Genomic DNA, 26,162 nt, shown 5'->3' on the forward strand with positions numbered 1-26,162 from the left:
TTCAGAGGCATGACCGGGCATGTACTTGGAACACTGCTAAATATTTAAACCGACACCAGATGTAAATGATGCTTACCTTGAGTTCTGGACCAAAGTGCCTTTAAATTGGGAAACGCTGTCATTGTATGTGGTTTAATATAATTGTTGTTTTTCTGAGTGCACCTATTCCTTGAGGAAACTATATTTGCTAATGCACGCTCTTGCTCACCTCATGTGATGCTTACTGTTACAAAATGTTTTTGGTTTGAAGGATCACCCATGTCTTGTTTTTACATATCATCATCAAATCTGTGCGTTATCAACGTAATGGAAGTTGGGAACCAGACTGTTTATACCAGAGATTTTCTTTTGTCTAGCTAAAAAAGCAGTCTTTCATGGCTATATTAACAAAATCAGTGTTCAATATAAACTGGAAAACAACAGTGAGTGAGGTCACGTCATAGTAAACATATCCACTTCTTCGGGTACTGTAATCAGTGCCTGAAGGGCACAGCATAAGCATATTCTGCTAATCCAGCACCAATGCTCCAGTGGGCTCAGAGCTAGATGAGTGGGACCGAATCCCAGTGGAGCAGATGGATGATATGATCTGCGTGAGGTTTTCCCACATCGTATAAATGGGTGATTACATGGTAGTAATGGGATAGTATTTGGGGCTCTTGGCTGGTGGTTTTCTTGTCTTCTACAGTAGAATCCTTTTGTCCTAAAGTTATTTTAACACAAACTTCACTCAAGGTTGTCGTCGTATTGGGAAGAATTTGTAAATATCCCCAGTGTGTTATGACATTGCTTTAATAACCAAGATCATTAGACAAAATCCCTGCTGTCTATGAATAAATTTACCGCTCTTTAGATAATCTGTGAATGACAAAAAAGTTTTGGTCAAACCAACTCAAATTTTTCCCGCTTAGAGCAACACCTTTGGGATCAGTGTCCCGCTCAAGGAAATTATGGCAAGTACAAGTACATCAACGTTTGGAGGTTATCCAGATTTAGTAGATCACTCTCTGTGATATTATTGACAAAACTGTATTACTCTAAAACCAAGGTTTTGAACAATAATTTTTTGCCAATCAGTTCGTTCCGAACAGAAACGGAATTATAACGTTTCCGGTTTTGCGTTCCACCCATAAACTGACGTTCCTGAACCGGTTAGAACAAAAAAATAAAGTTCCTGAACTGGTTAATAACGTACCTTGTAAATATAAATATGTAGGTGCCCTATTTTGCGCGCCATTACACGCGCTTAAAAGCCTTAAAATTTCTCAAAAATCAATACTGCGCCATTTAACATTAATGTACACTGAGTTCCAAAATCTGTAAAAAAAATTATGTGTGATTTTAGTCAGCGATCCACCAGATCGGCCATTTTACGTCACTACGTACGCCGGCAGCGATAAACCAATTACAGAACTTGACGCGAGGCTACTTCCGGCACACCTCCGCTATGTACCGGTATGTACCGGTGTACAGTATATGCCGGTACTGTACCGCAGGCATGCTGCATAACCACATTTGTTTGGCTAAAGACCCCCGACAATGGCGTCAGTGAAGAGACACGCTTACGATGCAACATGTAAACTCCAGGCTATCAGTCCCGGTTGTTCTGATACACGTAAAGAGACCTGGTGGCTTTTTTCACGCTTCGCCATCTCTCTTGATCTGTGAGTCAATGCACGCCCATACCACTATAAAAAACCATGTCAACCGGCTGAATTCGGAGCTTTCCATCATCCTGGGAGGATTAACGGAAGAACTCCAACCGCTGTACATTGGTGTTAGCAACCTTTAAAGTTAAGCTGCATGCGTCGTGGGAGTGATGGATGACAGACAGTGAACACACGTTTACCAGGACTGGGGGGCAGTGCTGAGCAAGTTACACTGCGAGTTACACCCCCACAATAGGTGCGTGGCTTCTGGATGCCTGGACTAACGTACGATGTTTCGCAAAAGCCGGCATCATTACTTTAGAGCCACCTGGAAACAAGACGGTCAGCGATAGTGAAATTACCATCCATCCATCCATCTTCTTCCGCTTATCTGGGGTCGGGTCGCGGGTGAGACACAAAAGTGCTTTAATCAGTCGATTAGAGTGTGGGTAAAGGTAACAAAAACAGAAGGTGGTTTAGTATCAGTATAGTGAGGGACATAAACATGTAAATTACCGTAAATAATAAGATAAAAAGTCTGTTGCTTTATTGTGGAATTCGTTACTCGCTTGTAGTTCTTGGAACGTATTAACCGCGAGTAACGAGGATGCACTGTATTATTATCAGTCGCTTTAGGTAACGACAGTTAGTTGTACAATATCCGAAATACCTCTTTAGCCCATTCTAATTCATCTCTGATGCTGGACCAGAGTCCATCACAGATGGATAACTCCTGTACCTGTGTGTGTTGAATGTTTCATGCAAGTCTGAGTTTCCTGAGCAGCCAGCCATTCACTGATTTCCCACTGAACCATTGCTTTGTGTATGGACCACATCCTTCTGATCTTTTCTGACTACTCTTTGACTCCTGAACCTTCACATGAGGATGGGCACATAGATAAAAGCTAAATTAATTTGATAAAAATATACGGATTTTGGATACATTCTTATTTATTCCAGAAAAGGGGTTATAATTTGATGACCAATTATGCTGTTTTCTGGAATGGAAACAAGGCTCTTTTAGAGCAGGAAATAGAACCCTTTATTCCTCCCTATGAAATATAGTAACTCCTGTTTTGAACTTGTCTGACAACAACCTTTGAATTTAATTGCAATCTGAGTTGGGTGAAGAGCAAATGAAAGTGTGACATTCCATCTGTTAGACTTTTCTTTGAGGTTTTAGTTATTTCTTCACAGAGTTTTATTTCCTTAAACTTCACTCTAGCATGAGAGGAGTGTATCCAGACTTCTTTTCCATGAATCTTTCATTCACCACCTGGAATCCCTGTTTCCTGTCATTCTTCTTGTTATTTGGGTGAAGGACAATCTGGATTACGAAGGCGACACGGTGGTGCAGTGGTTAGCGCTGCCGACTCACAACATGGCAGACCCGGGTTCGAGTCCCGCTCTGTGCGCTCTTTGCTCTCCCCGTGTCTGCGTGGGTTCTCTCCGGGTTCTCCGGCTTCCTCCCACCTCCAAAAGCTTGATTGGTTGATTGGCCGTTCCAAATTGTCCGTAGGAATTTGCGTGCGTGTGCATGGTTGTATGTGTTTGTGTGGCTCTGCGGTGCACTGGCGTCGTGCCCGGAGTGTCCCCTGCCTCACGCCCTATGCTGCCGAGATAGATCCCCATGACCTGCTGCAGCGGATATAGCGGTGGTAATCTGAAGATGACTGACAATCTGGATTACCCTAGAGCCACAACTTCAGGTATTCTGACAAAGCCATCAGCATTTGTCAACGCTGCACTTTTCCTTTGCTAAATGTGAAGGTTCTTATCTTTGGGGCTGTGAGATTTTCTCTTTACAGCAGTTCATCCATCTGGACTGCAGCAGCAACAGCAGCAGTACAGTGGGCAGCAAAGGTAATGATATTGTTAAGACACAACTTTTGCTTCTGGGACCACTGCAGTCTATTGTGCACTTTATTAAAGGTGATGGATTCTTCCTTCCAAACCACCACTGTGAACATCAGATTCAGTCCAGTGCTCTCTACTGTTGTGGGATATAGAAAGTTAACAATTAAGAATCAGAGGAGATTTATGCAAAGCAATTTTGTGTACAGAGAGAATAATTAGCTGCCTCAGTTCACATTGCAATTGTCTGTTGATGGCCATCTTTAATTGGTTTTCTGAACATCTTCCACTGAGGTTTGAGGGAAATGTTTATCTGTGTGTGTACACCGCAGATGCAGGACAAGTATGGTGAGGCAAATAGTTTTCATTTAACCATGGGAAGCATTTCATACATAGAATACATTAGATAAACACATGTGTAGTGGAGGCTTTAAATAAATGTTAGAAATAAACATGTTATTTGAGCAAAACTAACCAGGGAAGCTACCCATTGCCAGCGGGGCTGGATGACATCATTTCTCCCCAAGCTGCATGACTGACTAGAGGCTGGAAAGACATTGGGAAAGAGCCTGCGGGAAAACGTGCAGCCTCCCACTCCATCCCAATCCCAGTTACACCAGGCCACATGCCACCCTGTGCAACCCAGCCATGCCATTCTAGCTCCCCCCTGGGCAAACAAAGACCCCTTTCAGGCTAGGCCTACTGTGATCATGCAGCGCAGAAGCAATCTGTTCCTCTTGACTGCTCGCTGTGAAGTAATCCAGCCTTTTTCTTTGCTTTACTGGTTTGTGCAATACTGAACCAGCTGGGCTTAGCCTGCTTTTGGTTTTCTACTTGGTCCTGTTCATCTTTAAAAGGTCAAGGACTTGAACCAATAGAGCTTGTCTTTAAATGTGCGTCTGCATGGCGCCGTCTTCTCAGAGCGAGTATCCAATCACAGGACACCTACATGTCAGGTGAACGCGAAGCCAGCTAGAAGGCCTTAGTGTCGCCAACTCGTGATGTGATTGGCTATTGAATCTGTCTATTAACTATACTGTATGTTCCTGTTCACTCACATTGCAGGGAGTCCTGCAAGCTAGATTCATAAGGTCCTGGGCAAATTTCATTCAACCTGGCAACACAAGCTAGCTGAATTCTGATTGACTCAGTGTTGGCTTATGTCATATTATATCCAAATGTATAATTATATATTTGTACATATATTTGAATATATTTATTTAAGGAACATGCATTAAAATACAATTTACTTTTATCATAAGTATTATTATGATTTCTGGTAATGTTAGACTAACAGAGAAGGTCTTGCTAGCCCTGACCGCCCACCACTGACTAAATGTAATGTAACTAACTGTGTCTACTCCTAATGTTAAATAACTCTGAATTTATTACATATTCAAGTTACAAAAATTACAAATATGTTTCCTTGTTGCTCTGTTATAACATAAATCCTTTTAATTTGTCAGGTTATGAAACCCACACAACTCCATCAATCAAAGATCAAACTATCCAAGTCAATGAAGAATAATAACATCAAACAAATGTTAGGACATTTACTTTGTTCAAAATGTTTTTGTTAATGTGGGTTTAATTACTGCATTGTTCGAAATGTAGTTTTATTTTTTTTTGTCAAAGCGCCGTTTTGATCTATTTATTTTTAAACGCTCTGACCTGTTACGCTCTTCCGGCCCACATAAAATGATGTGGCGGGTCACATTTGGCCCTCGGGCCTTGAGTTTGACATGTTCTGTAGACAAATCAAAGGAAGTGATAAATACAATTTTTAGGTGATCATTTAGATTGATCTGTGTATCTATGTTACTGTGGTGTTTAATGCAAACTGAAAGATGGAAGCTAGACTGTTTCATTGCTGCAAAGAAGAGTGACACGGACAATGTGTGCCTGAATAACTATACTATCTTTTTTTTCCGATAACCACTGTAATTTGCATGACAAAGATGGTGACAGCTGTGCTTTAAAACACCAAACTGTTAAGAAGAAACAATGTTACAGCATCTTTAGTGTTTTTTGACTAAACCTCCAATACAGTGAATGACTAAATAACTAAAATTAAAATCAAATTGTGATTTAAATCATTCTACATTAGCCAAATGACTACAATTACATTAAAAACAGGCTTAAAACTTGTCAAACCATTTTTAGTTGAAAAATGGAACTTTATTTTTTACAGAATTGCAATGGAATATTTAATTAGCCACCAAATTTATCACCTATTCTGCTAGAATGATTGTCCAACAGCATCTTAAGGTATTTTGCTTATTTGTGTGAGTTTCTGGACGTCACCTGTCTTCTGATCTAGATACATGGCTCCAGGACCAGAATGCCATTTGTTTGACTGCAGAGGTCCGGACAGAGTAGTCTGGACCAGCACGCACCAGTTCTACCATCAGCCCTCTGGGCTGATGTCACATCTCTGCTTCTTCGGTCAATAGGATTCCATTTCTTTTTACCTGCAACGTCAATCCACTGGCCTCATTCAGTCACTGTCTGTACTAGTCAAGGTGTTCAAAAAGCCTTGGACTCTGAAGCAAAAAGCCTTTGAACCCTCAAGTCTTTTCTGAAGTTATAGAATCCTTTACTTGCTGTAGCATGAAGAAAATGGAAGCACAATCATAGGAGTAATGGTTTTTATGTAATGCCTGATTGGGAACAGTTAAGAGCCATATTGTAACGGCAAACTGTTCAGCTGTTTCTCATTGACAGGTTTGTTTAAACTGTCACACACTCTGTCATTAGAAAATGTATTGTTCATCTCTTGTGGGAAACAATCAATCTCTGAGTGGGCTGTATTTGTCGGTGTATTGATTTGTTGGTTTTCATCACACTTTTCTGTTTCACTCTTCATCAACACAGCTTACAGACATTATCTCTGATTTATGTAAGACAGTTCTTATTTTGATTTGTATTCCTCTCAGCATTGATACCTCCAGCACAGCAGTCTATACGCTACCAGAAATCTTGATGCATCAGTACAATACTGATGAATTTGCAGGCATTGTGTTTGATTAATTTTTACTGGCAGTCTTAATTCTTCTTGTAGAGATTGATTTGGGAACTTTGTCTTGAACGTCTTTCTGTGGTTGTTGTATTGATGTGTATGTGGTCAATGACTGAAAACATAACATAGCTGTGTATTTAAGAATTTAATCTGCCTATGTTGGTCACCCTGACAGTTCACTTTTCCTAATGTTATTTTATAGCGCAATTGGCAACAATGCACGTTTACCCAGTGAAGATAAGGCTCTTACATAGTGTGAATATATACACTGTACTGTGTCCTCTTTATATGCAATATTCTCTGAAGGATGATGAGGTGAAGTGTGCGGTCTGACTAATGGTTGTGTCACACTCGGCTCTCTTCAATTTCCATTGATTCACTTCCTCCACATTTAATGGACAGTTAATTCATACTATTTTTTAGCTAATTTTATCTTTTATCCAAATGTTTTTAAGAGAAATTCAGCAGGTTTTATAATAGAACAGTTGCTGTTTTTGGGCCTTTTTTAAACTCTATTGTGTGTTACAGTAAGCCTGAAAAATGAAGAAAAAAATTGTGTGGAGATGAGTTTGCTGCTGTGTCGTTTTGATTCCTTCTCTGAGCTCCAATCACTTTGCTGCAATTTTTACATTGGACTGAAATCAACAGTTTTGAGTTCAACAGTTCTTCTTTGACAAGGTTGAAATATTTAATTTGCCAGGTTTACAGTTCACTTGTTTCTCCATTTGAAGTCTGGCACACTCACATCAATACCTTATATAAGCTGTGTGGGAGAAAGCTGAAGATGAATTTGAGACTCTGCTACTTATAAGGACTGAGTGCTATCTTTACATTGAGTATGCGCTGCGGAAAGTAACATTCATTCAAAGGGCGAATGTTGTAGTGTAAGGTTTGGATTTAGAGAAGCTTGTAAGGAGTGCTGTTCATGGATAAGACTGTTGCTATGAGACCGTAAAAAGGTGTCTGAAGAACGGCACTGTTCTGACAAAGTTACAATATTTTTAACACCTAATGCTTAAGCCAGCATGCACCAAAATTATGCTAAGCTCTCAGCAATAGTACTGCCTGTGAAAGCAGTGAGAATAAAAAGATGGTGTGGAAAAATTGCTTTGTATGTCGTCAGTTTTCTACTCTTCTCATTTCCTGTCTCTTTCCTGCTGTCTCATCAGGTTATGACACTATTTTAACACAGCACAGAGAAATGGACCATATTATAGAGAGATTGCCAGTTTGGAAATGGAACAATGTTTTAACACCTGTGCTTCAAAAATGTGTGAGTTTTTTTATCTTCCCATCACCTCCTCAGCAATTTTTTGTTTTCTGCTGGAGTGTTCAGAGATGTTCAATCTCGGCTTTGTCTTTGCCATATTATTGCATGCAAGGTCTTTAACCCTCAGATACTTTGGGACCATAATACAATCAGCACCATATCTCCCTTGAGGAGAACAAGCTAAGCTGCTTAGTAGTGAAACTCAATGCTGTTTCAAAGGGTTCTCACAGTTTCCTGTGAAAGTTATATTTTTTGCACCATTTCTGGAGAGTCATCCTAAGAGGCTTAATTTATATTAACTCTACAATCTGATTGCTCTCAAAACTCCAGCTTGAATTAAACGTACGAACGATTTAAGTTACGCTTTTATCGGTTTAACCTGTCGTTAAACTCAGAGAAAGTTAGCTGCAAAGGTGTCCATTGTAACAGGGCGCAGATTCATAATCCTAATTTAAAGTGGATATTCTGGCATTATGGCAAATTATTAATAAAGTCCATACAAGGAATTTATGCATAGCAATTAATGACATACATTATAGAAAATGTTGCTATGTGTACTCAGTGCATAGTATGAAGATGTTTTTCCTATCATTATGTAAAGTATTTACTTTGATATCAAACTGGTTTTTATAAAGAATTTAAAAAAAAACTGTTGCTGCACTTACTTTATTTTTAACAACAGGTGCAGTACATGAGGTCAAATTAATTTACATGTATATGGCTAGGTCTTTTGAGGGAATGATTGCTTTCCTTGCCATGAGATTCATTTAATTCTCAGGGCATGACCACTTTGTTTACTTTCGTTCTCATTAAAACTTTGATGAGAGTAAAATAATTCCACTGGGTCCAATTGAGCAGCACTGTCAAGAATTAAGAATGTGGCCTCCGAAGCGACATCGCAGTGAATCTCTTAGGTAAGCTGTCACTCCAAATCCCCAGGAAACAACTCAGCTGCACTTTTTAACTTTCTTCCTCACTGTTTGGTTGTCAAGTGCAGCACAGACAGCAACCACCCTCACCTCCATCACTAAACTTGTCACTGTCACACTAAATAACGAATGAACTCTGTGCAGAGTAGAAAGAAGTTATTATGTGAACAATTGTAATTAGATTGTGGTGACAATTCTAGTGCTGCCCTGCCAATAGTCTGACTAGTCCAACAGCCTCCTTGGGAATGTAAAGGTACTGTCTCTTGTTGTAGAAGAATCCAAATAGTCACACATTTTTGACATGACTGTCTAAAGTAATAACACACTTGCTCTTGTCATGATAAAATATCTTTATATATATAAAGATATATCATTGCTGTTTGTACAAGTACAAACAGCAAAAATACAAACTTAATCCCCACTGGTTTACTTTCAAAACACGTTTTACTTTCATCATATTGTACTTGCTTGTAAGAACAAGGGAGATGTGCAGAGTTGTGGCAACTACAGAGGAATAAAGCTGAGCCATACAATGAAGTTATGGGAGAGAGTAGTGGAAGCTAGACTAAGGGCAGAAGTGAACATTTGTGAGCAGCAGTATGGTTTCATGCCAAAAAAGAGTACTACAGATGCAGTATTTGCTTTGAGGATGTTGAAAGAGACGTACAGAGAAGGCCAGAGGGAGCTGCATTGTGTTTTTGTAGGCTGGCAGACTAGGTTAGACAGGGATGTCTATGGACTATGGTGTTTGCAGATGACATTGTGATCTGTAATGAGAGCAGAGAATAGGTGGAGGAGAAGCTAGAGAGGTGGAGTACTTAGGGTCAACAGTCCAGAGCAATAGAGAGTCTGGAAAAGAGGTGAAGAAGCGTGTACAGGCAGGATGGAACAGGTGGAGAAAAGTGTCAGGTGTGATGTGTGATAGAAGAGTTTCAGCTAAAATGAAAGGAAAGGTGTACAAAACTGTGGTGAGACCAGCGATGTTGTTTGGTCTAGAGACAGTGTCACTGAGGAAAAGACAGGAGACAGAGCTGGAGGTAGCAGAGATGAAGATGCTGAGGTTCTCCTTGGGAGTGACCAGGAAGGATAGGATCAGGAATGAGTACATCAGAGGGACAGCACATGTTAGAAGTTTTGGAGATAAAGTCAGAGAGGCCAGACTGAGATGGTTTGGACATGTCCAGAGGAGAGATAGTGAATATATTGGTAGAAGGATGCTGAGCTTTGAACTGCCAGGCAGGAGGCCTAGAGGAAGACCAAAGAGGAGGTTTATGGATGTAGTGAAAGAGGACATGAAGGTAGTTGGTGTGAGAGAAGAGGATGCAGAAGACAGGGTTGGATGGAGGCAACTGATTCGCTGTGGAGACCCCTGAAGGGAAAAGCTGAAAGGAGAGGAAGAAGAAGATATTGTACTTGCTTACTTTTTGTGGAGGACAACTTCTTCAAGTGGTACTTGCTATGATAGTATTAGAGTCATTATTTGGATGAAGTATGGGTACACAAGGCCAGTATCAGACCCAGTACTGAATAGTGTGGTTATCAGTGTATCACCTTAGAGTTGCTGCAGTGTCCTATTGTACTTCTCAAGGATAGCTCACTTTAATAGGACGAACTCAGTGGTATTGAAATTACTCTTTTCCCAGTAGATCATACGTTTGCGTGTGACCAATGAGATCAGTTCATAATTTTGTCCCGTTACAGTGGAGCCTGACATTGACTTTTCAAGGTTATTTCACCTCAGTGCTGCCCAGTAGTACAATACTTCAGGGCTTTCATGTCTACACCCATGTTATGATCCTTCATGCACACTTTATATAACTACTGATAATTAAAGCATGTGGTAGTATTTGATCTCCCTCCATAGTTTGATAAAGTGTTTAAAAATCCCTTTGAAGATTTGAATCATGCTTCCATACATTCTACATCTATCATGAAGTATTATAAATGTCTTAAATGCTTTCAGAACACCAAAGACAACACAATGAAATCACGTGTTGCCTCTCTGCCTATTAGTCCAAAACCCAAATTATATTTTAGTACCAAAAGAGAAAACCACTACATATTTCCATTCTATAGTCAGAATCAGTTATTTATTAAACAGTGTTTCCTACAACATGTGAACCTGGTGTGACAGCAAGATGCAATCATAAAAGTGTATATCACACAATAGAACCATAAAAAGTAATAGCAATAATTATTAAAATGTACAGCCTTAACTTTTCCTCTGGATCATAAAATAACTTTCTCGACATGTTATCACCCTGTGCTGAAATGTGCCTCCTCACTATATTTAACCAGTCTTCACTCCAAACACTCAGGACATCACTCATGGGCAGGAGCAGGAAGTTGGCCCACCTTATAAACCATGTGGATCTGCCATTGCTTCTCTGAATCATTTATTAAGAAGTTTGCATCTCCCCTGGGCCTCCATTAGAGCGCTGACACACACAGGCAGTAGTGGGCCTTTCACGCCTGTGTGCACAGGCAGCTTGTCCCTGTGGCCAAACAGCTTTCTGCATTTTTATGGCTGGATTCACCACCAGAAAGTGATCTTCCTCTGGAAAGGAAAGGGTAAAATGGCACTAGGGAGGGCCCCTCTGCTTAGTGTGAGATATTTAAAACGACCGAAGGGTGCCAACTCAGTGTCTTTCCTCCAGACAATCAGCCAGCTTGTGTGCCAATCACAGAAGAAATGCTTCCACACTGTAGACAGATACTCAGATCCAATCACGTTATAGTAAATCTACCAAGTAAAAATGCTTTGATGGCTGTTACATCTTTTATTAGCAGTGATTTACTTAAGATGGCTAAAGAGAGTATTTTACAGTACACTGAGTGCCTCTGGCATACTGGAGTAAGATACAACTGTAAAACATGTGACAAGTGATCGTATTGTATTACTACACTGAAAGAGAAACTGCATGCAGTTTAGAATGAAACAGGTTCATAAGGGTGTTGTGTGTTAAAAAAACAAACAAACCTTGGAACCTTGACCCCTCCACATTAACAAATACATCTGGCACAATTATCTCTCTGCTCACACTGAATGTGTCCACAGTCAAATGTATTCACATGCATTTGTCCAGACAGACAACAGTGCCACTGGCCAATAACAACAATTATATTTGTATATTGGTGTATTTGTTATACTGCTTTCTGTATAGCTCGGGGATACACCGTCTTCAGATGGAAATTTGATACAACACTGATATAAAAAATGACACCCTCTCCTGTATATGGTACCATGGCAAAAAAAAAGATGCACAAAATAGTTAACAAAACTATATTTATTTCAACTCAATGAATTTATGTCCAATTAGCCTGGCTGAATAAAAAGATTGGTAATATTTGACCAGCAACAATAACTTATTTTTATTTTGTCTCCAAAATAGAACTAATTCCATCAACATTATTTTTTTAACGACTCTTAATGGGCTTTTAAATCTCTGTAGAAGTTTTTTTTTTTACACTTACTTATGTTTGGTTACAGTACCAATCAGGGAATGACTTTACCAGCAGAGTCAGAAACATCTATCCTCCCCCCAACTCACCACTGAAAAGGCTGAATTCTGTTGCCTTTGCCACTTTTGACTCAATTTGATGTGTTGCCTTTATCACTTATCGCAAATGAATGACCATTTTTCTTAAAAATGACAAAATAGAAATGTAACACATTGCTAAGGTATAACACTGATTCAACACACATAAAATTTTAATTAATTTATTTTCAATCTTTATTGGGACTTCTCCTTTGCCAACCATCTTACAGCTGTGGCACAAGAAGATACTGGTGAAATGAGATGATTTACACATATTTGTGCCTGGGGATTTTCATAATAAAATACACATCCATCATAGAATCACTTTAGACTTCTAAAGCCATATGTATATTTATGGCACAGTCTTTTCAATATGCTGCTTCTTGTTACTGGAAAGTTGGGCAACTTGTCTGCAGAATATCTTACTTAACAGACTTGTATATTTTTCAGATACAGATTTTTAAAAATCCTCCCCACAAGCAAGTTTGTAATTAATATTTCAGTTAGTTCTCAGCTGAGAAAATAAAATACAAACAATGTCACTTTGGTTCATTCACACAAGAAGAGGCCCCTCTACAAAAGATATATCACATTTTTTTTATGTCCTCATAAAACAAGACAAACAGGTCCTATTTCAGCTCCATTGCTCTTCTCAAATGTTTATTACACTCCCAAACTAGGTCATGTGCCTGTCACCACCTTTTTGGTCAACCTCGGTTCTGGGCTCTCAAAGAAGGTTTACTGTTTTAAACATTGTAGCCTCATATTTATTGTAACTTCATGTGACAAAGGAGAAGTGAATCTCAGGAACAAACATCACAGATTGCCCTGGAACTTCTTCCTCAGTGATACAGAAGTGCAAAACTATTCTGTACATGAGGCCAAACAGTAAATTTTGACATAAATATGTTTTCAGGTACATTTTAAAACATTTTAAAGTACTCTTGCTTTTTTTTCTTCTGTGACCTCATATTCAGTCAGCTTGCTTCACGAATATTGGGGGGGGGCGCAACTGGAAAACATCCTTGTCCACTAATCACACAAAAATAGCAAGGAATCTGATTCTTTTGTAGCTTTATGTAGCATCAAACAATATTTTTTTTGCATACAAGGCTTTGAGTAGAATAAATAGGAGGCTGTAGATGAGTCACTGCCCAGCGACACAATCAGAGTTCATCAGTGTGTAGTCAGTAGGGGATGGTGAAATGAAACCAGAGTGTGTGTCCTTATATACAAAGGTCTCACATGCTTAGCATAGTATCACTAATGATGATGCCAAGCAGACAGTTTTGTGGCATCGTAGAACAATTAAGCTCAGTGGGTGTTCACGCATAATTTAGTGATGTCAGACTGGCAAGCTCCAGCTGCCATAGCAGTTCAAAAACGACATGACTCACTGTTTTAAAAAAAATGCCTCTGGCAGAGATGGATGATGGAAGTTACAGCATGAGACCAAACAGTACAACCTTTAATTAATTAATTCATTCATTCATCGGGTTATCCATCTTGTGGATTATGTATTTCCTGGAGCCTCGTCTCAGCTGGATATGGGTGAGAGGTGGGGTACACCCAGGATGAGAGGCCAGCTCATTGCAAGGTCGAGTACAGCTTATAACAATGTAAAAAATGAAGAAAAAAACAACAACCAAAGACAAAAAAAAAACATAAGCACAACACACACACTTAAAACTCAGTCACATTAACAGCTGTCATTATCCAATAGTGCACTCCATATGACTGTTGATATGAATGCTTAAGATTGTACAGGTAGCAGTTCTTATATCATGGAGAAGTTAAAGAGTGTCAGAATAAATGTCAGGTCTGAGGGTCTGATAAACCTGCTGTAGAGGACTTGACTCATCTGTCACTACACGGGGTGGAATGAACCGGTACACAGAGCTATGCAGATGCCAAGAAATGAAGCATTGTTTGTATGCTAATCCTAAGCATTACACTGTACGCTCTCATTCTGTGTTGGAGGCATTTGTCACAGTTTTTAGCAAAGATAAAAGAGAGGAAACTCTCCGGGCTCAGTATATATACTGTATATAACAAACATGGCTGTTTGTGTGTCTGTGAGATGAGACCGAATCTATTAGAGTCAAGCAGGCAGTGAAATCTGTCACCGTAGGACCAATGACAGCAAAATTTTCATTGATAAATCTATTCTATTCTGTTATTTCACCAAGCCTTTAGGAAGATGCAGAATCATTAAGACTTGTGTCACAGATAACGTTCACATCTAAAGCTAGTTTTCACAGGTGTTGCTGGTACATCCCGTTTGCATCTTATTATTAACGTATTCACTGTTTTGTTTGGAAATGACAGTAAACTATTATGTATTCTATTTTTTTTTAGCAGCGATAACCCCATCTATGCATAGCTAATTGCAGTCCCATCAGCCTTCACTTTGTGCCACATGTAATCACCAAATATTTCAATGCAAACAAAAAGTGATGGTAAATCTATTAACTATTAAACCTGCTGAGCATCAGCATGGTAGGGGGGGGCAGTGGCTCAGTGGTAAAGCGGGCGGTAGAGCAGGTCGTCCTATGATTTGAGATCGGCGGTTCGATTCCCGCTCCCACCCCCCCAAAAATACCCGGAGGTGAGCTAACAGTGGGAGGTGTCAGCTCATCTCCGGAGCACTGCCGAGGCACCCTTGAGCAAGGTGCCGTCCCCTTTACAAATTGCTCATTTGAGGCGCACCAAGAAGGAGCTGCCTGCCACTCTACCTCCCCTGCATGCCTACAGGCCCCTTTGTGTGTGTGTGTGATACAGGGGCCTGTACTCACATATATGTATGCATGCGTTTGTAATCAGTAGCTAGAGTGTGCTCTCTTAATTTGCCTTCGGGGATCAAACCAGTATATAAAATAAAAATAAAAAAAAATGGTAGCGTTTTCTTAACATTAGGGCCACACACATCAAGAATGGCTGTAAAATTAGTTTTGTTTGGAAACGTGCTGTAATTCAAAGGGAAGTAGTGCAGATATGAGCTGTTCGGCTGTCAGCATAATAATGAAGGCATCTAAAAGACGTACTGCTGCTTTCTGTTTATCTTTACAATACATCATCACACCACTTTTAAATTGGAATACTTAATCTCCTTATTTCTTATCATGATATCAGTTTATGTGTTTGTGTAAAGATAAAATAATGTCATCCAAAAACATTGCCAAGGGAAACATAATTGCTGTCTGTATTGTATTCAGAGGCAGGGTGCATTTGACTGACTAAAAAGCTGCCTTGGAGTTGCAGGCAGGTGAGCTTAAAATGGTTTAAGTCCAGCCTGAAGTTTATGGTGTGGTCTAGGCAACAAAAAAAAACCCCACTTTGGCATTGCTTTTTGTTTATGTCCTCATCTTGATGATGGTGAAATGATTTCTTGACATTGCTTTTCCCATCTAAATTTGTGTGTATCTACAAATTTGTTGTATATAAACATTATTTCTCACAGAGAGGTCTGCAAACTGGGTTACAGCTAAACACATCAATTATGAATCATTGAGCGGTACTGAAGAGACAACACCGCATTTACCTGTTACTTTCTGTTGTTGAGAAGCTTGAAATGAACCAATTATGTACATCTCCTTCCACTTTCTTTGACACTACTTATTCTCTTCAATCCTCACGTTTCTAGGGCAAATCCTTGCACATTTCCATTATGTTTTGATGGCCTACTTTTTCCTGGTATCATTGTACTGCAAAATGATTCTTTATTTCACACCATCCTCTTCTGTAAACAAATGGGGGGGGGTGTAAACTGTATTTTGTTTGAGACTTTAGGATCAGTGCCTTTGCTCTTTTGCTGTATTGTTCCTTAGGGCATTTTGATGTCAATCTTGTCTCGCCCCTTTAGCTTCTGTATTACATGGCCAGAAATGGAACAGTGATGTCAGTATCTGTTACATTTTTTGTGTCTTTTTTGTGATTTTATTTAATAGTGCTTGACCTCACAGTTTCTGCAAGATTTATTATGGGTGGGCTGAATACTTTGCCATCACATCAAATTACAGCTGTACTTTCCATCACTCCTGCTGACCAGTGTATTCTTGTGAGATCGATGTTGATTAAATTATTTCCTCTCAGAAATTATCATCTGCTCCTGTCCTCCTCATCTAATGACTGCAATACGTGTGTGGCTGTGGCTCAGTGGCAGAGGACACGAGTAACACTTCAAGGTTTTCATACCAAAAGCTTTTTTTTGGTTTCCATCACTTAACAGGCTTTTTCTGGGCCTATGTATAAAACATGAATATTGTCAGTAAAAGAATTAATGCAGCTATTGTGGACGTCTGTCATGAGTGGCTCTAAGGTTTGCAGTAACATTTTAAAACACTGTACTGCTCTAAGTTTTATACTAGAGAAAAAAGGTCAGCCTTTGTGTGTATGTTCTTCTTTTGTTAGCCACAATGATAAATGCTGTGGATTTAATAAAACAGCTTTCCATGAATATAATTAACTCCCTTTATCTTGGACTAATGCTGCATTCATAATATACAAATCAGAAAAATGGAAGCAAAAGCTCATAATTATAAGACAAGACATTGTCAGGTTGTTTGCTCTGAAACGGAAATACACTTACTTGAATTACCCATGTTACCATGACTTCCTGAGACTCTAATACTTTATTAGCTTTTGAAAATCTGTTGTTTTATCATTATGGTAAATCGTTAATATTTACATTGTTCTGCTTGTTATTACTATTTCATTATTATTCATAATATGGTGTGTGCACGACTTGATTTACGACTATGAAGAGATCTTCACATTAACTCTTAGTGTTTGTTTCCCTCCAGTTACAGCTGAATTGGTAGGACGATGACGTGAACTCTGTGCTGCTCATCACTCTGAACTGCTCCAATACATTAACCAATGCAATCATTCAGTCTCCTGGGATTAAAGAAAGTAATTTTCTATTGAAAGCAAAGAAAGGCCCTTAGGGTTCTTGGCACCTCTACGCTGCTGCTCATTTACAGTCACGTCGCCGTCAATGACTTCATGTTCCCTCTCCACGATAAAGTGATAGGATCTTTTATTCATGGTCTGTGCTCCTGTGTTGACATGGAAACCCTTTTAATGATTAATCTGAAAGTGTCCATTTTACACTGACAGGGTAATCTTTAGGAAGTAAGAGATTCACTGTGTTGTTTTAGGACAGACATGTCAGACTCAGAAATATCTTTCTCATTCTTTTGTGTCTTGTGTGAGAGATGCAAGCACATTTTTTGGCGGCAGATCATGTGAATGACTTCAACCACAAGTCACACATTTATCCCAATATTTACACTAAATTTATTGTAAACTATTTCAAAAATACAATACATAAAATTATCTGATAATTGTTGGAGACAGTTTCATCATGAGACACCAGATGCGTCTTTAGAGAACCACAGTATTCAACATCATTTTATCAATCATGAGGATAAAAACAAGTTAAAATAAATAATGTATTCGATGAGTTCTTGAGTGAGGGATAGCATGAGGGCTAAAAAGTAGCTTTACAAAATGTAACTTTATGGGAGAAAGAAAGAAAATAGTGTATTGTATATTGCAAACAATAACCAACACAATCTCTCTTGTGATTTGTTAAGGTTCTGTATCACATGGACCTGTGGTGTGAGGTGACTTTCTGTTAGATTTGCATTTTCACAATCCGTAGTGCTCTTTCCACACTGGAGGTTAGAATCTGTGATGCCTTCTTCTACACATTTATCAGAGGAGCTTGAATGTTGTAAACAAGATCACACACAGTCACATGGTCATATTAAAACCACTTTAAAATCAATGAAACTCCTACAGGGTCAGGGTTATATTGAGCTGCCAGTCTTGGTGAAGAAAAATGTAATTAGTGTTAATAAGAAATATCAAAACTTCCTTTCTCTCCTGCAATCACCTCAATCTTGTAATTAAAGAGTATAGCAGGGGAATAATGCAGGCGTGGTCGATGTGGACCAGACACAGAGCAGTGGTGAAAGGGGAGGGGGGTTCTGTCCTTTCAACAAAAGAGCAGATGTCTTTTCTGACGGCGTCCTCCTCACACACAACTGCTTTTTGTATGTCTATGTCTTTGTTGCTCCCTGTTGCTCGTCACTGCAGGGTTCTCTGTAATATAATTTTGCGTTCAGCTGTCTTTAAGGTTCTACATAACTTTTCCCCTAATACGCACAGACTGAATCTGCATTCATTTAATTTAGGTTATTCAAGATTGGCAGCATCATTTGCGTGTATACTTCAATTTCTTCTCAGAATAAATGCAGCTGTAGAAACTGGTTCTAGCTCAAGCTTGTAAGATCCTTCAAAATGCAATCACATATGTGCGTATACATGAGCACACTGGAAAGTTAATTTCTTTTTTCATCCTATTGATGCCTGTGAAGTAGGATACATGTCCAAATGGTTACTGATGTCACAGTGAGGGAATAATCTCCAAGTGACGGGGCTGAGCGCCCATGAAGCCCTGCTGTCTCTACAGAAAGGTCAGGTTCCTTCAGTAGTCCAGTTTGGTCACAGCGGTTAAGGAATGAGAACAGCACTGACAGGCATTTGTTCTAATGAAGTGCCTTTTATCTGCAGCCTGAGTAACGACACAGAGAAGAGTGCTTCTAGGAACACTTCGACTCGTTGAGGAAAGCGAGTGAGATGCTGACTCTACTGTCCGACCTTGACCTCAGCTGACCTTCTCACCTGTCATTACCTCTCACTCTGTAACCTCATTTAAACATGGGTGACTTGGTATTGCTTTTAAAACATTAGTTTGAGTAATGGAAATAGGTTTTTCTTAGAAATCTATTTTACTTTTGTAGTAAAAAAAATTAAATCAAAGATTTAAAAAAATCAAAGGATTGCTGAACAGCACTAAAAATCTGATCAAGTGCCTATCGTCAACACCCGTCAGCTTTTTATAATTGTTATTTATATAATTTGGTTGTTATTACAAAGTTTTGATTTCCAATTTAAACCTGTTTTTACTTGAAAAGTTTAAACTAAGGACGGAAAGGTTTTAACACCTCCTGGAGTAGAGTGGCCATAAAAAAAATTGCAAAAACAAAAGTTAGAAAAACGTATATAATAATTTCATCTAAAATCTTTTTAAAAGTCAGGAAAATATGTTAATTTTCAGTGTGTGGTAAAGTGTTTTGGGGTTTAAATACAGCTTAAAATAATATTTTGGGTGATTTACATTTGAAAATATAAACATAGCAAGACTAATAATCTGATCAAACAGCTATATACTGATTCAAAATAGAGATATAATTTGGTGTTGTTGGAACATTTACTAAAAATGTGTTACATGTATGTATAATATATTAGTAGTAGCTGGATAACTGTTCAATAACAAATGATGCTAGCAGGTGATTTTGAATATTCAAGTAAGTGTAGTCTCTAATATTTGGACCAGAATACTGTTTGTAGAGGAGATGAGCCTGGTAAGAGAAAGCTCTACCACCTACTGATGTCTTATTTATTTTTGGAATAGCCATTTTTGAGTGTAGAGCCTATGAGGAGTGTATAAGGGGAGTGACTAGAGGTGATAAGTGGGATGGTGCAAGTCTGTAATATATTAAAAATAAGAACTGGAAGCCAGATATAGACTCTACACCAACGTAATGAAATGAATGTGGGGTAATATGATGAAAGCTTCTAGTCTCTGTTACAGTCCTAGCAGTAGCATTTTGTACAAGTTATATTATGTGGTAGTTGAATTATTTATATTTATACTAAGGGGAAAGATGGTATTATTTTATTGTGTGCTGTTGTTGGAGCTTGAGCAGAAACTGTGATCTGAATCCTCTAGTCTAAGCCACATTTCTCAGCAGCATTAATGCACACATCATCATGACCGGGGGGGAAGGTATCAGATAAGACACACTGGAGGACATCCAATCCTGTCTCTGTGCTCCTGTCGACTCAGATGCTTCTGTAAAGGAAGATTCTTTGAGAGAAGAATGCAGAATATTAGCAAAACCCTCAGCACAATTCATCCATCCTCTTTTGAGCTTCTCTTTGCAATGTGGACGGGGATTTATCCAAACACTTCAGATGACTCTGGCTGTCTGTTAATATTGGATGAAATCTCTGGCAGGGTTTAAATAAATCTGAAGCACATTCTGCTAGCAAGAATTATTTCTCATGTTTGAACTCAGGACAGTGGGTTTTTTTTTAGTTGAATCTGCTTTTGCACTGGTATGTTGTTGTCACGGGCATGCTTATTGAATCTTTGTTTTTCTTTGTTTTTCTCCACAGCGGGATGCAAAGGGACAATATCTGTTTGACCTCATCTGTCACCACCTCAACTTGCTGGAGAAAGACTATTTTGGCATCAGATATGTGGATCCAGACAAGCAGCGGGTAATTGCCTCTTTACTCTTGTAGACCTTTTTACATTATTAGATATTTTTGCAATCAAATCCATTCAGAATCCATTCCATTTTACAATTTGAATCTATCTTTCATGAAGAGAGCCAAGTGATACTATTCATGCCTGTGCTTTTATTGAGGAGTTGAAGTTCGATGACAGTAAACCTAGGCCAAGATTTAAGATGAAATAAAAAATTAAAAACTGCATCCACGTTAAAATAGGTAAAACATGTTAAATATCTCATCATTAGAGGCCAGCTATTTATCTCTGCTTCCATCTTTATGATCCCTGCACATCTATGATCCCTGGTATAGTCTAAACTGTTGGACTATACCATTAATTGTCAGCACTGAGCAGCTACCTCAAGGCCAGAGCCTTGCTGATTATGTAATCTCCATCTAACATTTTAGACGTAGAGGGTGCTAAATATGAACGTATGACGTCTGACATGTCTGTGTTGTGTGTCTAAAAAAATGACACGGGTGTCTAGAATTTATAAAGTCAAGATTTGGTGACCATGTAACTTGGGAAATAGAGGCAGATTAAAGTTGTTACGGATGCAGGAAAATAATCTGAATCCGGCCGTAAACTTAAAGAGCTTCTATCACAGCCTTCATGCTCTAACACACCTCCACTATCAAATGTGAAAATGCTTCAGATTTTCCTCATCCAAAGATGGATTTGGAATATTGCTCCAAAGGTGTTGCTGTAACAGCATTCTGGGGCTCAAACATGTTTTCCCACTGACAAATGTCAGTCGTAACAATAAACATTTGTCAACTGATCTTGAAAGCGAAGGCAAATTAATGGAATGTTTCTATAACTGAGGTGTTATTTATTTTGTAATATTTAATTTATGAATATGTGTTTTATGATATCTGCTTTTTCCAATGCAGCACTGGTTGGATTTCACAAAATCTATTGCAAAGCAAATGAAATGTAAGTGATTATGAGTTTCATTTATATTTTTAGAAGCTGGATGATTAAACCTCGCCTGGTCGATACAAGGCGAACATGTATATATATAAGCTAAATTAAATAATACAAATACTGATAATTCATCAAACAATTAAGTCAGCAATCCAGTGAAAATGCCTGAAGGAAGAGAGAGTGTGAGAGTGAGGAAGCGAGAGAGAGCGCGCAAATATGCTTTTTTTCATTCATTTTGCAGAGGAATAGTTTACACACTGCCCCAGATGAGCATACCATGCTATGCTATGCTATGCACTGTTAGAGACTGAATTATCCCAAACTTTATACTTAATATTTTCAAAAAGAATGTCACACTTTCACTGATTTATGTTTCACTGATTAGTTTTCTATGTCTCTGTGAACCATTAACAAAAATGTTTGGATTCTGTTCTTTTTGGGGGAATAAATGAACGACAGGGACAAATAAACGTATTTGTTACAGTTGTGCATTTGATAGAGTTGAAGTCAAGTGCAGCTGAACAACACATTTGTTTGTTAATATGTGAATGAATAAATGAAGGAGAAAAAGGACTGTGTGGTAATAATGTTCTATTGACTGATTGATTGCTTAAGGAGTCCATTTCTTCAATGTTCTGCATTTTCAGCTCAGCCTCCGTTCACAATGTGTCTGAGAGTGAAGTTCTACCCGCCGGAGCCTGCTGTTCTGAAGGAGGAAATCACCCGGTGAGAGGTCCACTTGTTAGTTTCACCTCCTATGAGTAAATAAGAATTATTCATCTCAAACAAACAGGACATATTTCACAGGGAGGCTGCCGTCTTTTGACAAGTGTATGAAAATCTCCTGTGCTCTGACAGTTTTCAATATTTACATCTAGTAAAAGTCATGCATTATTAAACAGGGCAAATGTGTCTCTAAAACATAAATTATGGTACTTTATAATAAAACAACTTTAGTGTGTCCCTGTGTAAAAGGCTGTGATAAATGTCACACAGAACACACAGTTTGCAAGAAGAGCCCTGAAGCAGAGAGGAATGTCAAAGAAGAGTCAGAAAGAGGATGTAAAGTCCATTCAATGCACATTCATGTCAGATTTTTTTTGTATCTAAATGCACATATTGCTGTTTGGTAAATGCTTCCTAATTGGCATTATGCCATAATAATATTTTTCAAATCAATTTTTCCATAAAGATGAAAAAACAAACAAAAAACACTGCCTGGAGATGATGCTGAGAATATTTAGCTGTTATAGGACGTACAGTTTACTGATGTATTCATCACTGGCCAGAGGTAAAGGAGGCCACACACTCTCTCTGAAGTGTAATGACATGAAGCGTGCAGCGCATGTCGAGTGTACATGATGTACTGGGTTGACTGAGAAGACGAGGGCAAAAGGTGCTGATTGAGAGTGGAAAGGAGAAAAAGTGTGTGTGTGGGGGAGGGGGGCTCAGCTGTGCAATATTGTGTGTTTGTATGTGTATGGCTGTGGGTGATGAGGAGAGAGTTATTACTTGATGATGAGAATGGAGAGGGTGGACCATGAGGGGAGGGAGACGGTAAATAATCACCCACTAGGTTCACCTGGTAATGTTCCCTCTACCATATACAGAATACATTCGTTGCATGTCTCTTGGTTTTGGTCTGCCATTGATTGTCAGTTGAGCAAAACATCCGTTAAAGAAGTTAAATATGCGATATATAATATTTACAATAAATGGGCATATGACTCAAGATGTGGTTCCGGTTAAAAATGTGTGCAAAGGAAGAATAATAGTATAAAAATTATAATATAAAAAGGAGGGAGAAACTCTCCCTGGCTGATGGTTAAAAAAGAGAGAGCTATTTGCTGAAAAAGACTTCTAATAATCTTAATTCATGTATAACCTTACTGTCTCTAATAATGATTGCAATATACAGTATAGAATAGTGTTAAAGTGTAAATGTATTGCTTTAGTGGTGTATTGGTTGTTTGAGGCTGAAACTAGGCTGGAGGATTTGAGTGTAGCGCAGCATCAGTAGGGATTCATCCCTCGAGGCCTTCCCATCCTGTTTTACCCCGAAAACAAAACCCCCACTGACGCTAAATCAAAAAGAAATATTCAAAATAACCATAAGGAGGAATGAATTCACCATTCTTTTTGTTTTATCGTTGTACTCAACATTATTATTGTTTAATTCTTTCATGGAAAAATGCAACTCGGTGAGGGACTTGGGCGTCTTGTGAATGCCATTAATATTCAGGTCCTTGTCTATTTTTTTGTAGATATCTTGTCTTCCTGCAAATTAAGAGAGACCTCTACCACGGCCGGCTCCTGTGTAAAACCTCGGATGCAGCTGTTCTGGCTGCCCACATCCTTCAAGGTAATGAAGGGTGACAGACGGACATGACTTACACGAAGCACTCTGTTCGTGACCTCCGTTTCACCGTGTCCTGCATTTCACTACTCTAATGAGTAGAACGTGATTATGTGCAAATGAGCTGAATTACCTTTTGGAGAATTTACAGTACAGCCTTCCAAAGAAAATGCCTGCAGTGTCAAATTGTATGTGTGACAAGTGATTTGAACTTATTAGATGTGGCATTGTGCACAATAACAGAGACTTTGAAGTAGTTTCATGGCATTCTCTGGCACACTTTCACAACGCAGCAAAACACACGAGGCACAGGATCACAGTTTACGTCACAGAAAGCACACTGCATGAGGAGAGGCTTGTCCTCTGGAGGAGGGGCTGATGAATTAAAGATGGGCTGCCTGGTCAGCTTCTTCTTGTAGAGAGGAATCAGCATCAGGGTCATCCGAGGAAGTGCAGCGTAGCATGAAGGCTAATAATCCTCAATGTGTTCAGCTTGTTTGAGCACAGGTTTTCAGCTTGATGTTTTCCCAAACGTGTGTGTACAAGTTTAACGTTTCACTTGTTTTCTTGTCTGTCCTCAAGCTGAGATTGGCAATTACGACCCTGGGAAGCATCCTGAAGGTTACAGCTCCAAATTCCAATTCTTCCCCAAACATTCAGAGAAGCTGGAGCGGCGGATTGCAGACATACACAAGACAGAACTGATGTAAGAATCAAAATCAAATACTGCACCTCAATTATCTGCCTCTCTGTTGTTTCCACATACCTGCAGATCCTGGTTTTATGCTTGTTGAACAAACACAACACGTTGTCTGACATGTGTTTGACTGACTGCAGTAATGAGCAACTGTTTGTTCTGGTTTGTCCAGATAGAATGTTTGAGCCGATAGAGGAGGACAGAGAGCTTTTCTCCACTATCATCTCAGATAACTCTGATTGCTCTTGGCTCTCAGCCTGGCTTTCAGTGCGACCATTAACTCCAGTGTCAGATGAAGGAGCAGATTAATTCACACACTAATCCCAAATGTATTCCTGTTTGTGTTACCGTTGAGACAGAAGTATGATGAGTGAAACATGGTAGACACATCATCAGAGCTGTAGTTTGAGGCTGTAGGAGCAGAGGGACAAAAAAACATGAGACTCTACTGCCCACTAGTGGTTCCACCATTTTTCACAACTCAGTAAAAAGTTCCCTGCAGTGAATCCGAGATAAAACATTCTTTCGCTTTAAATATTTTCTGGATTATTTCTTTTTCTTGCCTCATTTATTGTTGATGTGAGATAACTTTTTGTACTGCTTTCATCTGCTCTATGTTGGTTCGTCACACCAGTGGAAAGTTAATTAACTTTTTCCCCTCATGAATGTTTGTCCTTTTGAGACCTTTTTCCTGTAGCATGTTTTATGCTGAAGGTGATCTGATGCAGACGTTTTGTGCTTTGTTGCTCTCCCCCAGTGGACAGACACCTGAAACATCAGAGCGAAATTTCCTGCAGAAAGCCCAGATGCTGGAGACATATGGTGTTGATCCGCATCCATGCAAGGTTTTTTTAGACACTACTGTACTATATTTAGATTCAGAAAATATTTAATCATAAATATTTAATCATAAATAATTCAACAACCTCTTGGATTACATAGAACAGGGTAAAATGCATGTCTGATTTAGATTGAAATTGTGTTTTATCTCGCCTCTCAGGATGTGTCTGGGAACCCAGCTTTCCTTGCTTTCACACCGTTTGGTTTTGTGGTGCTTCAGGGAAACAGGAGAGTTCATTTTCTCAAATGGTGAGCCAAACGTGCAGCAGTGTCTGCAGACGACACACGGAGCGAGTGTCTTCTTGCATACTTGCAGAAAGTAAATGGAGCAAAAACTTTACTGCAAGCCTAAATTAAATAAAAGACTCTAAATGTAGGGTGCTCTACAGGCGCTCATCCCTCTGCACCTTCCTGTGGTCAGAGCCAGCAGCTAGAGTCTGCACAGATGGTTAATTTTTCCAGCTACACAGGACAATACCTTGAAACTAGAATTCCCTGCTGCTGATTTGAACGCAGTAAAATTCTTTCTTTATAAACTGAAAAGTAATACAGCATGTAATCAGTATAAAACGTTCTATAAAAAGAAGTGCCTGTCACACAAATGGAGAGATACTTGTTTTGTTGGCAGAACTTATTCTGGTACTGTTTGCATTAAGCAGCGCTCAGGTTTACCTCCATTCTTCAGTTCTGCAGGGAATTTAATGCCTCGTTTGT

At 39.0% G+C, this 26,162-nt stretch overlaps 1 protein-coding gene across 2 annotated transcripts in view; it reads left to right on the plus strand.

The window, feature by feature from the left end:
- The window catches only part of LOC137593904 (novel FERM domain containing protein), a 50,276-nt gene that overhangs the window by 16,919 nt on the left and 7,195 nt on the right, over positions 1 to 26,162 (plus strand). For both annotated transcript variants that reach the window (XM_068313002.1, XM_068313003.1), the window contains exons 2-8: positions 20,511 to 20,615; positions 21,522 to 21,564; positions 22,203 to 22,281; positions 23,820 to 23,917; positions 24,494 to 24,617; positions 25,366 to 25,453; positions 25,609 to 25,697. In XM_068313002.1, the coding sequence (XP_068169103.1) occupies positions 20,511 to 20,615; positions 21,522 to 21,564; positions 22,203 to 22,281; positions 23,820 to 23,917; positions 24,494 to 24,617; positions 25,366 to 25,453; positions 25,609 to 25,697 (626 nt within the window). The remainder of the gene's footprint in view (positions 1 to 20,510; positions 20,616 to 21,521; positions 21,565 to 22,202; positions 22,282 to 23,819; positions 23,918 to 24,493; positions 24,618 to 25,365; positions 25,454 to 25,608; positions 25,698 to 26,162) is intronic.

The sequence above is a fragment of the Antennarius striatus genome, chromosome 4 (genome assembly GCF_040054535.1).
Source record: "Antennarius striatus isolate MH-2024 chromosome 4, ASM4005453v1, whole genome shotgun sequence".
Taxonomy (NCBI): domain Eukaryota; kingdom Metazoa; phylum Chordata; class Actinopteri; order Lophiiformes; family Antennariidae; genus Antennarius; species Antennarius striatus.